The following is a 14,916-nucleotide window of genomic DNA, read 5'->3' as shown; positions in this document are numbered from 1 at the left end:
GATATTTGTGATTTGAGATAAGAAGGGTAGTCAACTATTTGGGTATACAGATCTCTTTGGACTTAACCAACTTTTTGTTCTAGGAATATTTCTTGATTCAGAACGGAGGAAGTCTGATGCCAGCTCAGTCATGCCTCCCCTGAGAATCTCCCTCATTCAGGATATGAGGTCAGTCTGGGCTCATTTGTAATAAGACACTAAAATCCTGTTTTCAGTTGCTGCTTAGGTGTCCACTTTATTTATTTATTTTTGGCTACGTTGGGTCTTCGTTGCTGTGCGCAGGCTTTCTCTAGTTGTGGCGAGCGGGGGCTACTCTTCGTTTTGGTGCGTGGGCTTCTCATTATGGTAGATTCTCTTGTTGCAGAGCACGGGCTCTAGGTGCATGGGCTTCCATAGTTGTGGCATGCAGGCTGAGTAGTTGTGGCGCACGGGCTTAGTTGCTCCACAGCATGTGGGACCTTCCCGGACCAGGGCTTGAACCTGTGTCCCCTGCATTGGCAGGTGGATTCTTAACCACTGCGCCACCAGGGAAGTCTGAGGTGTCCACTTTAAATAGCAGGGTCTCAGTGACCTGGGCTTCTACAGTGTCTCATTTAACCAGGAATCCCTCCTCATTGGTCCTGTGCTTCATGATGCATTTGTAGAGCTGTACAAGCAATTGTGTTTCCTGACATTTTTGGAGAATTACACCAGAGTATTTCAAGGCCTGAGACCTCTGGGGTTAGCCTTGCTTTTTAAGAGCTGTACTGGCTTCCTCCCAAGCCCCCCCAAATTATGCTGAGTCTATCTGGCAAAGTTACATGGAAGCTCAGGATTTAGAGAACAAGAGAGATGGACTCTCTCAGGATGCAGTAGGGCTTCCTGGCCAGGCTTCCTTTGGTGTTACAGGGGAGGTATTGATAGTGAGTTAATCTCCCACCCTATCCTCCACTCCCCTTTTCCCATTCCCCCTTCAGGCACATCCAGAACATTGGGGAAATCAAGACTGATGTGGGAAAAGCCAGAGCATGGGTGCGACTGTCCATGGAAAAAAAGTTACTTTCCAGACACCTGAAGCAGCTTCTCTCAGACCATGAGCTCACCAAGTAAGGCCACTCCACTTGGAGTATAACCAGCTCCTGGGAATGGCGGGAGGGATTGGAAACCCCCGTGGGAAGGGAAGGGTATTCAGTGTATCATTACTGCTGAATTCAGCTAAACTCAAATTGCATATGAAGGTTTTGCAGCATTTCTTCTTTTTTTCTTTATTCTTTTCTTTGTAGAACACTGTTGTACACTTACACTGCAATATTTTTTATATTTTCCTGTAGATGAATTAACTCTTTTGGCGCTGCTCAACACAGCACACTTGTTTTAGTAGGAACATTCAGACATAATCAGTTGACTTCATGCTCTCTAACTTAGTTCTTTTTTTTTTTCCTAACTTAGTTCTAAAGGCCTGGATTCTTCGGGCCTCTAGCTACAACCACTCCAGGAAGCAGTGGTCCTCCCTTTTGGCTGTTGGTTTCTCTTCTGGGACTTACTATGGTTTATCCAGGCTCTTTCAGCCATTGGTCAACCAATGAGCTCTTGCTGTGCTCTACCTTGGATCAGTTCCCGTAAAGAAGATGGGAGGACTTTTCTTGTTTTGGTGATATATTCTTCCTGAAGTTTTTGGTGATGTAACATTTCTTCTTCTCTTTCTTTATCTGTAGAAGAATAATTCTGTTATATCTGTTCTCCCTACCTTCTTGGTCTATATCCCCGCCCCCCCAAATAGCTTTCTTACAGACGTAGTGAGAAGGATGGAATCCTCATTGGATACCTCAGAGTTTTGGGGGGTCCTCCTCTCCTTGTGGCACTCAAGTGATCTGTATACCTGTTGGGCATAGGGCATTTTCTTGGTCTCTTTCCTGTCTTGAGGAGGAAAGGATTGGAGAATTAAAAAGAAACTTCTAAGATATACCCTATATCTTTTGTTCTCTCCTGAGCCTAGGCCAGCCCAGAGTAACCAGGTCCTTGCTCTTCCTCACTCCTAGGAACCACTAAATCTACAGTTCCCTTCTCTTGATTTTATATCCTTTGCATTCATTCCATACCCTAGTTACTAGAGCAGGAGTCGGGAGGAAGGCTGTCTCCCTTCTCTGCCTCTCAGTTACCACCTCTCTGTCTTTTCCTATATATAATATGTTTGGTTCTTTCTTCATTGGCAAGCCTATTGGGCATTTTTCTTTTTGGCATTTCCTTGGGCATCTTTTCATGGTATCCTTTATTATGTGACTTCCCTGTGGACAATAAAGCAGAGAAGTGGACCTTGGGGAAATTTTGTGTAAGTGAATTGATTAAACCTGAAGAATCTGTTTTTATTTAAAGTGAAAATGTAATTTTTTAGACTTTATTGTGTGTTTAAACCACAGCAAGAAACCAGTTTCAAAATGTTGATAGATTAGAGAGCTCACTTTGAGAGGTTACAAAATAACAACTCTTAAAGTGCTTACATTTGATTCCCTTTAGTGGTGAAAAGGTTTAGGAATAATATTTGAAGATTGGAAGGACAACTAAAAGAGAACAAGTGAACATTTAAGCCTGGAGTTTGGAAGGGAATTGTTTGCATACCAGATTCTAGAGGACAGTTGTGTGTCCTGGGAAAATCTGTGGCTGTGTGGGCACTAGGGGCTGACAGGGCAGAAGTGATTCCTGTTGGCCAGTGTGGGCATCGTCTGTCAGGAGATGCTGCAAGTTGGCAGGAGGACATGGCAGAGAGGTAGCCAAGAGGGAGTCAAGCCCAGGATCTTTATGAAGGTCTAGGGCAGTGGATAGGTCTAGGGCCTGTGAACTTAAGGGCCTAGGCAGGAGCAAACAGGGCACAGACTTTGGTGAGGAGACTAATTTTGGTTTCTTTAAACTGTAGCCCTGTTAGAGGACAAAAGCTTAGAATTTACTCCAGTGAGTATAAAATGAGAGTTTTGCTGCCACAGATTGCGTTTTGGGTGGGATATAGGGAGAGACAAAGGTGTACTTCATCAAAACCTACCTACTACTCCATCCTACCCTCTCTCACCTTTCTCCTAAGTTTGCTTAAAGCTCTAGCCACATCAAACCCCTCACACTTCTCAGGATGTGTTCAGCCCTTTCAGGGCCTAGTCAGAAGTCTTCTTTGCCAGAGTTTGCCTAGACTACCCAGAGACTTAGTCCATTCCTCCTCTGGGCACCCATAGCATTTGTTACAGTATTTGTTCATTCCTTTTTTTTTTTTTTTTACCACTGGTGGTCTGTGTTATCATTATCCATTTGTTTTCCACTTATTAAAATTTGCTTTCATTGGAGGCATGAACCATGTACCTCTCCCAATACTCCTTCTCCCTACCTCGGTTCACACTTTGGAGTTCGTGTGACTCCTTGCTTAACTTTACCTCCCACATATACATTTCAGGTCCTTAGCCGCTGTTCCATCTGTCTCCTTATTTACTTCCACTCCCTAGGTTTCATCCTCATGCCCCTTTCACCCTTCAGCTATACTAAATTCAAATTTCTTGAAGTTGGTTATGGCTTTCCCTTTACTTCTAAGAAACATATTACTTGTAGGGCAGATTACAAACTCTTTAGCCTGAATATTTAGGGCCTGCCTTCGTTTTACCCTAGCCATACTTTTCAGTCTCATTGCTGACTGATCACTTCTCTGAGCCCTCAACTCTAGCCAAACTGGCTTTTATACCCTGTTCTTCTCCTTCTTCTACAACCCCTGTCTAAATTTGTGCCATCCTTCAGGCCCTCCTGTTCTAGGACCATCGAAACTTCTGGGTCTTTAAATTCCCAGAGAGTGCCTTTCATTTGGCAACTCATTATGTCTTATACTGTGGCCTTTATCAGATTTATTCATCTAGACTGTATGTGAGGATAGGTGCTTCCCTCTCCAGCACCTGCACAGAGTAGGTTTTGGTTGGTGAATTTTCCTACCTTATAAACTGTCTAGGTAGAACCTCACAGGTCTACTGAATCCCATACCTCTCTGGCATGGTGACTGCAGTCTGGGCAGGCAGGACAGGGACCTTCCTTTGTTCTCTGTGTGTTTCTTGTGCTGGGGGCCTGTGCGTTTGGCTCTCTGTGTCCCTGCTACTTGGGGAAGGTACCATTGCTGTGCAGGCCCAGAGGCCTGCAGTGTCAGGCAGAGGGGTTGGCCTTTGATGAGTGAGCAGTGGATGAGGGGTGGGGATGGGAGGAAATTTGAAAAGAGGGGAAGGACATCGTCTGCACAGCTCTTCGTTGCCTATGACCTGGATCATTCCATTCATTGCCTCTGAAGCTGTCCTCAGCTTACATTCATGTTCAGAGCAGTGTTCTGACTTGTGGATCTCAGGTCTGCTGAGGGTCAGAGACGAGCTCTGGTAACAACCTCCTGCTGTTGCTACTCCTACACCATACACTGGGGTGTATGGGCCCTATAGAAGCCCTCAGGTTAGGAAAGAAGATCCCATGACGTCTGACACTTTACATTATAGTAACGTCAACTCTTGGACACAGGTGGAGTTTGGTTTTTGTTGTTCCTGCTGTAGCTAAAGCCACTTTCCCTCTAGCCTTCAGTTGGAGTAGCTGGCTTTGTTCCTTTTTTCGGTGGCCCTAAAGAGCTTGAGGCTTGACTCACATTCTTCCCTTAGCTGTGTCCTTCCAGAACTGAATAATTCTAGCCTCTTATCCCTCCTTTTGTCTGGGAGACTGATGTATTGCCTCTTCTCCGACAGAAAATTGTACAAGCGCTATGCCTTCCTGCGCAGTGATGATGAGAAGGAGCAGTTCCTCTATCACCTCCTCTCTTTCAATGCCGTCGATTACTTCTGCTTCACCAATGTCTTCACAACTATCCGTGAGTAGCCCTGTGCTCCCCACTAGCCTTCCCAATGCCAGTCTTCATGAGCCTGTCTGAGGCTAACTTACTGTCCCCTTTTTAAAGAAAGATTATCACTTGTACTTTCTTCTGTGGGGAGAGGTGTACTTGCCCTCCTTGGAGGTTGTATTTTCTCTCAGGCTTCTTACTCTTGTTCTGAACTAGGGAGCTGAGCGCTTTTGGCCATTGTGTTGTTACTGTGGTCCTGGGTGCTGGGGGCCTAAGGTGGAGTGGGGTGTGGGGGGTGAAGTTCACTGCCCTCCCTGCACACCTGTAAAGAAACCTCCCTCTTGTTTTGGGCTGAGAGAGTCATTCAGCATTACAGAAAGTTTCAGAGTAGCCCCCAGGGAACAACAACTCTTCCTGAAGTAGCAGAAAAAACTCCAGATGGCAGTGGGAGGTTTGGGTCCAGGCCCTGTTCTGCCCTAACTCATTATGGATCTGTGAGCAGTGTCTACTCCTGCAGTGGGGCTCGGTCTCCCTATTTGCAGAGCGAGGAAGAGGGTTTAAAATGGTCTAAGGAAGGCCCTTGGAGCCTCAACTTTCTTTGGTGCTAGGATGCTTTGTTTGGTGGGGGATGGTCTGAATTTGCCCCATGACTAGTTGTTTGGCCAGTGACTCAGCAGCTTCAGCAATGGTGGACTCTTGTTCTATATGACACCCATCCTCCCTCTCAGAGAAAAGGGTTGTAGGCTTCAGTGGAAGCAGCACTGGACTGGAATATAGGAGACCTGGGGGAAACTATTTCCCTCTCAGTTCCTCAGAAAAGGCATTGTGATACCTGCCTGGCCTCTCTGGAGATTGTTATTAGAGTCCTTGAGATGATAGATAGAAAAGTGCTCTGAAAAGCAATTCAGTGCAGTGTTGAGTTAGTGATATTGTTTAAGGAACAGGTTTACTTAGCTCTGAGCTTGCAGATGGGCTTGGATTTGGATGTTTGGGTGATAACCCTGGGAGGAGTGAGATTGAGGGGAAGATTGGCTAATATTCTAAGCCAGCCAGAGACTGGATCCTCAGGACCTGCTGCTCCAGGCTATGTACCAGGAACCCCAATCATGCCAGCACACCTGGGGCAGGTCAGGGCCCTCTCAGGTATGGGAGGGATTCCCGATCCCCTCCAATGCCTTTGTGGCTTCCCCTAAACAGTGATTCCTTACCACATCCTGATCGTACCGAGCAAGAAGCTGGGGGGCTCCATGTTCACCGCCAACCCATGGATCTGCATCTCGGGAGAACTGGGTGAGACACAGATCCTGCAGATTCCCAGGAATGTGTTAGAGATGACCTTCGAGGTACGTGTTATCTGGTGACCACAGCCCCAGGCTCTATGGGGATCTGAGTTTCAACAGCTACTTTGGGAAGCTTTCTCCAGCGTTTTAGAGGCCTTGCTCTATGCAGTGTTACGCTTCAGCACAGCTGACCTGTCTCAAGACGATCAGAGGCCAGAGCCAAGGGTTGACCTGAGGACGGGGGAACCTGCCCTGTCTAAGTGGTTTCTGGCTGGAAGGCACCCATCTGGACTTGCATACCTCCTTGTCCATGGTGTATTGAAAAACCCCCAAGAATTCTTTCAGCTGCTGAGCCCAAATGTTCACAGAGAGCTCAGACTGCTCTGCCATTTCCAGAGCCTTCTGCTCCCAGGCCCTAGTCTTCCTCCAGGTAGTGTCTCTTTCTTTCTTGGCATCGTGCCTCATGAGGTAGTACTATACTGCCAGCTTTGGCAGTAGGTGGAGCCATGAGCTCTGCCCCTGCAGATACTGGGGGGCCACGTTGCAGGGAGCCAGTCAGATGTGTGCCTCTGAGGAGTGTGGCGCTTTTCTTCTGTTTTCTTGACCTACCCCATCTTCTTTGTTTGGCTGTTCTCTCACAGTACCAGAACTTGGGGAAGCTCACTACGGTGCAGATAGGCCATGATAACTCTGGGCTGTATGCCAAATGGCTTGTTGAGTATGTGATGGTCAGGAATGAGATCACCGGACATACCTACAAGTAAGTGTTCCCTCAGCTATGCCCAGAGACAGTGGGGCTAGGTGTACCACCAGGGGCTGTGTTTGATGCTTGGGTATGTGGGGTTCTCAGGGAGACCTTTTAGGTTGTGATAGGCGGAGGCAACTTCCTGTTTGGCTCTGCCTCATGCCCTGAAAAGAAATAGAAGGAGGGCTTTACAAGTGAAGGTGTATGACATCGCTGTGCACAGGTTCCAGGCCACCTGTCACTCGGGTGGCTTCCCTGATGCCGCACGGTGGGATGAGGAGCAGGGCCTTGAGGATCCCCAGCCCGGTTTCAGAGCCTGTCCTCAGGGATTGGCTTTTTGATGGCCTTTGCTGATCAGGGACGCTGAAGGAGCTGGCAGTTCTGACAGGCTATTGCCTGACCCTCAGGTTCCCGTGTGGCCGGTGGTTGGGGAAGGGCATGGATGACGGAAGCCTGGAGCGGGTCCTAGTCGGGGACCTGCTCACATCCCAGCCTGAGGTGGACGAGAGGCCATGCCGGACCCCGCCCCTGCAGCAGTCTCCCAGCGTCATCCGGAGGCTCGTTACCATCTCACCCAACAGCAAGCCCAGTAAGTGGGAGATGGGGCCGGGCCCTCATGTTGCCCTGCCTGGGGAATGGGCAGATTTCTGGAAGTACTGATAAGGGAGCCCAGATTCCCCGCAGCCTGTGCAGCTGCCTCAGGAACCACCTCTGCCGACAAAGACAAAGCAGCCCCAGGCATTTGTCACCCTCTTCTCATGAATCAGTTGTGGGGGGTTGGCACTCTTGTTAGAGGACTGGAAGGAGAGGGGAGAGCTCCTTGATCCTGGCCTGGGTCCTCTGTGCTATTTGTATGTGCCCCTATAGAGGAGAGGGGTTTACTTTCTGCCCTTCCCCTTCCTGGTTCCTGAGCTTTACTGTCAAGTCTTGGCACTCTTTTGGTTGCCAAAAGTTCCAGAGAAAAGTGGAGAAGAAACTTGACCAGCATCTTCTGGAGACAGAACTCTAAGATCCTAGCTTTTGCTTTTTGTCCCAAGATTTTAGGAAGAGCTAGCTCAGCAAAGTTGGGTGGGCAAGAGCCACTCTTCCCAGGGTCCAAGCTGCCCTACCTCTCCTGTGGGTCTTCTTATGTCCTCAGTCTTTTGCTCAGTCAACTAAGTACTGTTAACCTGAGACTGGATATCTGCTTGATTTTTATCAGAGCTGAACACTGGGCAGATCCAGGAGTCCATCGGTGAGGCAGTCAATGGCATCGTGAAGCACTTCCATAAGCCTGAGAAAGAGGTGAGCCTCCCTACCCTCCAACCCAGGGCCTTATATTGAGTAAGAGAGAATAATCTTGTTCCAGGCCCATGTGCTGTGGACAGCCCAGCACACGGAGTGTGTGCCTCAGTTAGTTTGAGATTCAGCAGATTCCTTTCTCTGGGGGCCTGTGCCTAGGGTTGCCCTGTTTTCCTTACTCACTGACAACCCAGCAGAGTCCCTGGGTCTCCAATGGACAGTGTATTTCTGTCCTCTTCTGAAATTGTCTGGGTCTCCCTGAACATTGGCCACATGGGCTTTGTCCCCTGCTGGGGGGCCAGAACCATCATCTGTTCATTCAATAGCTATTTACTGAGAACTGCTCTAAGTCAGGCCCTGCCAGGTGCTGGGGAGACTAGACAAGGTCCCTGCATGTCTTTTGCTGCCCTCCCAGGTGTGGGCAGTGGGCTGGGGATGCAGTGGTGGGAGGGCATCTTGGCTGAGGCAAGCCTGGCATTCTCTCCTGTTTCCTTATATAGCGAGGTAGTCTTACGCTGTTGCTTTGTGGAGAATGTGGCCTTGTCTCGGCCCTGGAACAGGCTTTCCAGCATGGATTTAAATCACCGCGGCTCTTCAAAAATGTCTTCATTTGGGATTTCTTGGGTGAGTTGGGCTAGGGTGTGAGGGTGGGAAAAGCATGCAGAGACATGGGGGAATCATCAGCATAATGTGGGTGCTGACCACTGGGGTCTGAGGTACAGAAGCCAAATCAGGTGACTCTCAGGTTAGATGTGTTTGTTTGCCCTGGCTTTTCTCGGAGGTAATAACAGAAGCCCTCCCACCCTTCGCCCCTCATCTCCTGAGAATTGGACAGGAAGGGTTCTTTCTAGGCATCTGTCATATATAATACAGGCTTAGTCATGACTCCTCACACTTCCTGCTCATAGGTCCAAAAGACCAGTTGCATTGGAGTCCAAGCCCTGTGTTACACCCCCTTGGAGAATTTGATGCAAGAAGCTTCTCCCTCAAGAGTTTTGTTGAGAAAGGACCATCTTTATATCAAGGGCCACATAAAGAAATTTAAAATACAGAGATAGGGAACATAAGGATCATTTTTTATTTTTATTTTTTTTTAAAGTACCAATTGTTTTAATTTATTCAAAGTGAAAATAAATATCCATATGGAACATTTTATAAAGTAAATGGTTTCAAAATAAAACATGAAGACAAAATGGCCAGTTAAACCATACTATCAAAGTGAATGAAACACAAATTTTCAAATTTTCAAAAATTTTCAAATTTTTCAAACTAAATATACATAGTCTCTCTCATTTTCAGTTGAAGATGCAGTGTTGAACGTTGGTCAGTCATGTGTGATTTTTAGGATGCCTTTAGAATTGAAGTCTGAGACCACAACTAACAAAAAGCAAGTACTTGGCTGCTTCACAGCAGGATGCAGCTTCCTCTTTCTCAGCAGAATTCCAGACATTCATAAGGATCATTTTGAAATGTGACCAGTGGCCTCAGAGCACTCATGTTATTCCTACTAAGTTACTTGTGTTGACACGGAGGTAGGCCTGTGGCAAGTGGCCTACAGGACAGTCAGGGACAGGTTGGTTTTGAGAGCCTTTGTCACTGGCAGGCTTGTCTCCTCTTCACAGAAAAAGCACAAACCTATTACGAGACTTTGGAGCAGAATGAACTTGTTCCTGAGGAAAACTGGCATACGAGGGCCCGGAACTTCTGCCGTTTTGTCACTGCGATCAACAATAATCCCCGGAACATTGGCAAGGATGGCAAGTTTCAGATGCTGGTGTGCTTGGGAGCCAGGTACTGCAGCCTCATGGCCCAGTGTGCACACAGCCAGCCCTGAAGATGGTGCTGGAGGCCCAGTGTGGTGCGGGGGTGGGGAGTGGCTAATGGCCAGGTGCCCTTGGGCAGGTGAGGCCTTGGTAGAGGCCCTTACTTTTCTTCATGCGCCACGTGTGTGTGTGTGTGCGCGTGTGAGAGAGAGGGGTAGGGTGGGGATGAAAGTGTGTGTGTAACTGGGGAGGAGGGGCCACATTTTGATGCGAAGGAATAAAACTGTCTCCCTGACAAGATTTGAAGTAGAGGGTATATATCTAGTAATTTCTTTAACAAACATTTGAATGTGCCAGGCCTCATGGAAGGTGTGGGAATAGAGCTGAATAAAATACGGTCTCTACCATTTAGAAGTTCACCTGTCCTGATTATTTAGTACAAGGCAGAAGTTTGGGAGAGTTTAAAAAAGTACGCATTCGTAACGTTTGCTGAAAATGTAGAGGAGAAGGATCAGAGGAGGCTCAGGGAGTAGGTGGTATTTGAGGTGAGCCTTAACGGGAGGGTAGACGTGAGGAGGGAGCTTGAAGCAGACAGAACTAACAGAGAGGCCCTAAAGGAAGCAAAGCATGTGGGGTCAGGAAATAACAGGTGGAATGTGGGAAGGAAACACTTTAAGGGATAGGGGCCATGAGGAGCTGGGACAGAGTTGATTTTTAATCAGGGGACTGAAATGATAGTGATTTGATATCATGGATGGTATTCATGGGCAAAATTGTTAGGGGTTATTCCAGTGGGTCAGGTGAGAGCACGAAGCCCAGATAAACAAGGCAGTTTTTATTTAGGCCGTGCAAGGGAGGGAGTTAGCATAGTGGTTAAAAACAGATTCAGGAACCAGATTCACCAGGTTCACATCGCAGATCAGCCACTTACTAGCTGTGTGCTCTTGGACAAGCTGCTTAACCTCCATCAACCTCACTTTCTTCATCTGTAAAGTGGGGATAATAATAGCACCGATAGCACCTACCTCACATCATGGGGTTGTCATGAAGGTTAAATCTCTTATAATGGTGGCTGGCACATGCTGAGTGCTATGTGGATGTCAGCTTGCAGCGTTATTCCTGGTGGTGGTTGCTGTGGGGAGGAGCGACGATCTAGGAGAGATTGGCTGTTGAGATGGAGGAAGTGCTGCTGACAGGACATGGTGTCTTGTTGGTGGGGTTGTCTGGGGGGCTAGAGGGGGAGGCGGAGCAGGCCTTCTGGCAGATGACAGGGCCTGTTTGGGTCAGGTTGGATTGGCATCCCTAGGGCTCGGTAGCCCACAGTGGGGGCCTTTTAAAGCTGTGTAAGACATCTTCGCCAAGTGCTCTTAGGGGAGGGAAAGGGGGCTGCGGGGAGATATCTGCTTCTCCAGCTTCAGACTTTGTTCAGGGTGTGATGGAGCAGGTTTCTCCCTTGGGCTTTCGCTAATCGTGTCCCTTCCCTTTCCCTTCTGACGCATCTGGACTGATCCTTCCCTGCCAGAGATCACCTCCTGCACCACTGGATCGCCCTGCTGGCTGACTGCCCCATCACCGCACACATGTATGAGGATGTGGCGCTGATCAAAGACCACACACTTGTCAATTCCTTGATCCGCGTGCTGCAGACACTGCAGGAGTTCAACATCACGCTGGAGACATCCCTGGTCAAGGGCATCGACATCTGACTTCCCAGCACCAGCTAGCAGCAGGACCCAGAGACTCGCCTGTAGCTCTCCCCCCTTCTTCCCAAAGGGACCTACGCGAGTTGTGCAGGAGATGAGAGGAGATGTACACTCACTGTAAAAAGAAAAGTAGAGGATTTTTGGAATAAATAATCTATTTTAGAGTTTATTTGCTGATTTGCTTTTTACACACTTTCATGTGAAAGAGTGATAGGGAGAGGGAGACGAGGTTGGTGCCGCTTATTTTGAAGCTGGTGCCCTCCCTCGCCGTGGCCACGCGCTGGAGCCTGCGGCCTCCCTGGACTGAGCCTGCGGCACGTGCGGGGCAGTTCTGCTTCCTCGTCCCCGCCGCGTTAATGAGGCCGTTCCACATGGTTTTTAAACTGATGTTTTCTATATTAACATTATTATGGATATTTGGCTTTCACGGGCCACATACAGGTGTGCTGAGCAGGAAGCCCCAAGCTCCAATCAAAGGGATTTTTAGTAGTGCCTCTACAAGCACTGATGAGTCAGCTCCATGTCTTGTCTTTTTTTTGTCAGTATTATTTGGGAAGGAGACATGCCAGGATGTATCGTCGTGCAGAAAATCAGTTTCCTCTTGGCACACAGTTGCACAGAAGTAAACATAAGCACGTTTTAACAGGTTTTCCTTTTCTTCCTTTTATGTATTATTTATTTAACCCTCCATTGTGTGTTTTAAGTCTTTTTCTTTTTTCTAAGGAAAGAAAAAGCTGTCACAGTCTAACTGGCTATGTTATCATTGTTAAATTTATGTTATTTTGCGACTTAGAAACCAGCTGCAGTATGGCCCACTTAATAAAACACCTGAAACAGAACTGTGTGGGTCCCTGACTTTCATGGGGTATTGTGAGGAGTGGGTAGTAGAGGGTGCAGCTGGGTCTGTCTGAGAGAACCAGGCTGTAGCATCGCCTCCCAGGCCAGGACTGCCCAGAGGGCCTTGTGTGTCCTGGGTCCTACCCACTGCGGCACCAGGAGCTTTCCTGGCTGTTTGAGAGGGATGCATCCCAGGGTTAATTTCCCACTACCCAGAGGAGGAGGCTGAGGCAGAGAGGGGAAAAGACCTGGCCAAGGTTGCAAAAGTTGTCACTTGACCGAGACGGGATGGGCCATTTCTTGAAGGGTAAGAAAGACCAGGTGTGGGAACACGGCACAGGAAACCCTGTCTGCCCTCGGGAAGGAAAGCTTTTTCTTGAGAGAAGATTTGCTTTTTCCCAGGATGGCAGGTGATAGAGCTTTATAAGGGTCCTGGGAATCAGCTTCCTTTGGTTTTATTCTTCAACCAAGCTGCTTTGGCAGGAAGCTCCAGAAGTGTAGCACAATCAAGTACAGCACCTCAAGCCAATCAGTGTCCTCTTTTATGCTTCCCTGACTTTGCATGTTCTGTTCTCTGCGTGGAATGCCTCCCCTCTTGTCCACTTATGTTCATTGTTCAGGGTTTCCTTTACCACCCCCCACCCCCCACCCCGGGCACGGTTAATCATTCCCTCATTGTGCTCCTGTAGTTTCTTAGATGCTGGGACTTCCTCTCTGGGTTGTTATTACCTGCTTTCATTTTGGGCCCACTCCCTAGACTGAGCTCCTAGAGGGCGGGGAGGGTCTCTTGTTCATCTCCTTCCCTGATGACTGACAGTGCTCAGGTGAGGCTTTTTAAAGAGGTGAGGAAAGCAACTGGAGGCTTCCGGGACAGCTGCAGTGCGCCGTCCTGCCGGCAGAGGGTGTGAGCGGGTGGTGGGAGTCTTCAGGTTCTTTTGGAAGTGGGGCAGGTAGGCAGTGCCTCTGGAGCATGTGTATGTTGTGGGCCGAGATCAGAGATGACCTTAAGCCAGGTGCTTTACGCATACCTCTCCCTTTTACTCACAACTCTGCAAGGCAAGTTTAGATTATTCCCAGTTTATAGGTGAGGAAATCGAAGTTCGGAGAAGGTTAGTCACTTGCCCAAGGCCACACATCATGTAAGTAGTTTGCAGTTACCAGACTGTTTCACTCCAAGCTTGTGGCTTTTCCACTGACAACTACTCCCTTATTGGATTCGGGTCTCTGCTCAGATGTCCTTAGAGAGACCTATTCTGACCACTCTAAAATACCAACGGTCACTTTTTTCCCCTATTCTGCTTTATTTTTCTTCCTAACATCGGCAACCATTATACTAATTATTTGGTAATTCTAAATGTAAGTTTTATGAGGGAGGAACCCAATCCACTTTGTTCATGAAGTAGTAGCTGGCACAGGTTATGTACCTAGTAGGTGTCTGTGGAATACATGAATTCATTGGCACTGGTTAGCATCACAGACTATACTATGGGCCAAAGTCCTTTGGTTGAATTCTTGCTCTGCTACTGGGACTTAGAGCAAGCTATGTAACTTTTCCGAACTTCAGTTTACTTACCATCGATGAAATGGGAATGGTAATAGTGGCTGCCTCATAGGTTTGTTGTGAGGACTAAATGACTCTGCATATATGCCTGGAATAGGTCAGCTGTGTGTAAATGTTGGTCATTGTTATTACCCCATTGTATCAAGCTCTGTCCTGGTTCCTGACTGAGACCCAGACTGTCTGTCCTTGAGGAGCTCAGAGGCAAGTGCTGCAGGAGAATATGACATCAGGGAAGATACTGACCATAGTGAGTTGTGCTTACGGTGGAGGATTGTCCCAAGAGTGGACATTGCATGTAGACTGAACAGCATGTGCAAAGGCATGGCGATGTGAAGGTGCCTGCCGTACTGTGAAGCTTGGGGAAGTCTAGTTCTAGAGTCAAGTCTGAGACAGGGAGGAGAGCGTATGTGTGGGCTCTGCATCCGCAAAGCGGGAGACAAGGAAAAGGCTGACAGGTATCCCAGGGCTTCGAACATTGCTGGTGCTCAGTAGACGTGGACTGAATGAAAGAATGAACCCATGCTGCAGGCACAAAAACCAAAGCCATACCACCAGTATGTGGCATTCCTTGTGCACATTTACACCTGTGAAGAATGTTATTGATGCTCTGGCCCCTCCTTCTCTGACATGAGAAATGGAAACCTGTGGTCAGAGCATAACTGCTGGGCTGAGACATGACAACTGTGTGGCCTGAACAGGTCACTGGCAACATAGGCTCATAACCAACGTGTATGGTCTACTGCCTGGCAGATTCACCCATGACCGGACCACGTCTCAGAGGAGCAAGAGGAGGATACTGTTTAGGTAACCTGGGAGTATTTCTCCTCTGCCTTCAGCCACCGGTCGAGCCGGTTAGAGTTAAGTGACCTTCCTGGATGTGGTTATGGGTCTAACTTGTAAAGTGGTCCAGTGGGTCCTGGCTCTGTGTGATGTGTG

The 14,916-nt window shown here is 48.1% G+C and overlaps 1 protein-coding gene across 3 annotated transcripts in view; it reads left to right on the top strand.

Annotated features, from left to right (window-relative positions):
• Positions 1-12,421, top strand: part of DENND5A (DENN domain containing 5A) — a 108,103-nt gene extending 95,682 nt beyond the window's left edge. Inside the window, exons 14-23 of one of the 3 annotated variants that reach the window (XM_073808601.1) lie at positions 84-168; positions 957-1,085; positions 4,719-4,840; positions 6,008-6,153; positions 6,732-6,850; positions 7,243-7,424; positions 8,037-8,119; positions 8,617-8,740; positions 9,739-9,873; positions 11,402-12,421. In XM_073808601.1, the coding sequence (XP_073664702.1) occupies positions 84-168; positions 957-1,085; positions 4,719-4,840; positions 6,008-6,153; positions 6,732-6,850; positions 7,243-7,424; positions 8,037-8,119; positions 8,617-8,740; positions 9,739-9,873; positions 11,402-11,481 (1,205 nt within the window). In that variant the 3' untranslated portion in view covers positions 11,482-12,421. Of the gene's footprint in view, positions 1-83; positions 169-956; positions 1,086-4,718; positions 4,841-6,007; positions 6,154-6,731; positions 6,851-7,242; positions 7,425-8,036; positions 8,120-8,616; positions 8,741-9,415; positions 9,908-11,401 lie in introns of those variants that run through there. The other 2 variants (XM_033862512.2, XM_073808600.1) reach the window with 2 other exon arrangements.
• The last annotated feature ends 2,495 nt before the right edge of the window (positions 12,422-14,916 follow it).

Source organism: Tursiops truncatus, chromosome 8 (assembly GCF_011762595.2).
Source record: "Tursiops truncatus isolate mTurTru1 chromosome 8, mTurTru1.mat.Y, whole genome shotgun sequence".
Classification (NCBI taxonomy): domain Eukaryota; kingdom Metazoa; phylum Chordata; class Mammalia; order Artiodactyla; family Delphinidae; genus Tursiops; species Tursiops truncatus.
This window is presented reverse-complemented; position numbering and strand designations above follow the sequence as displayed.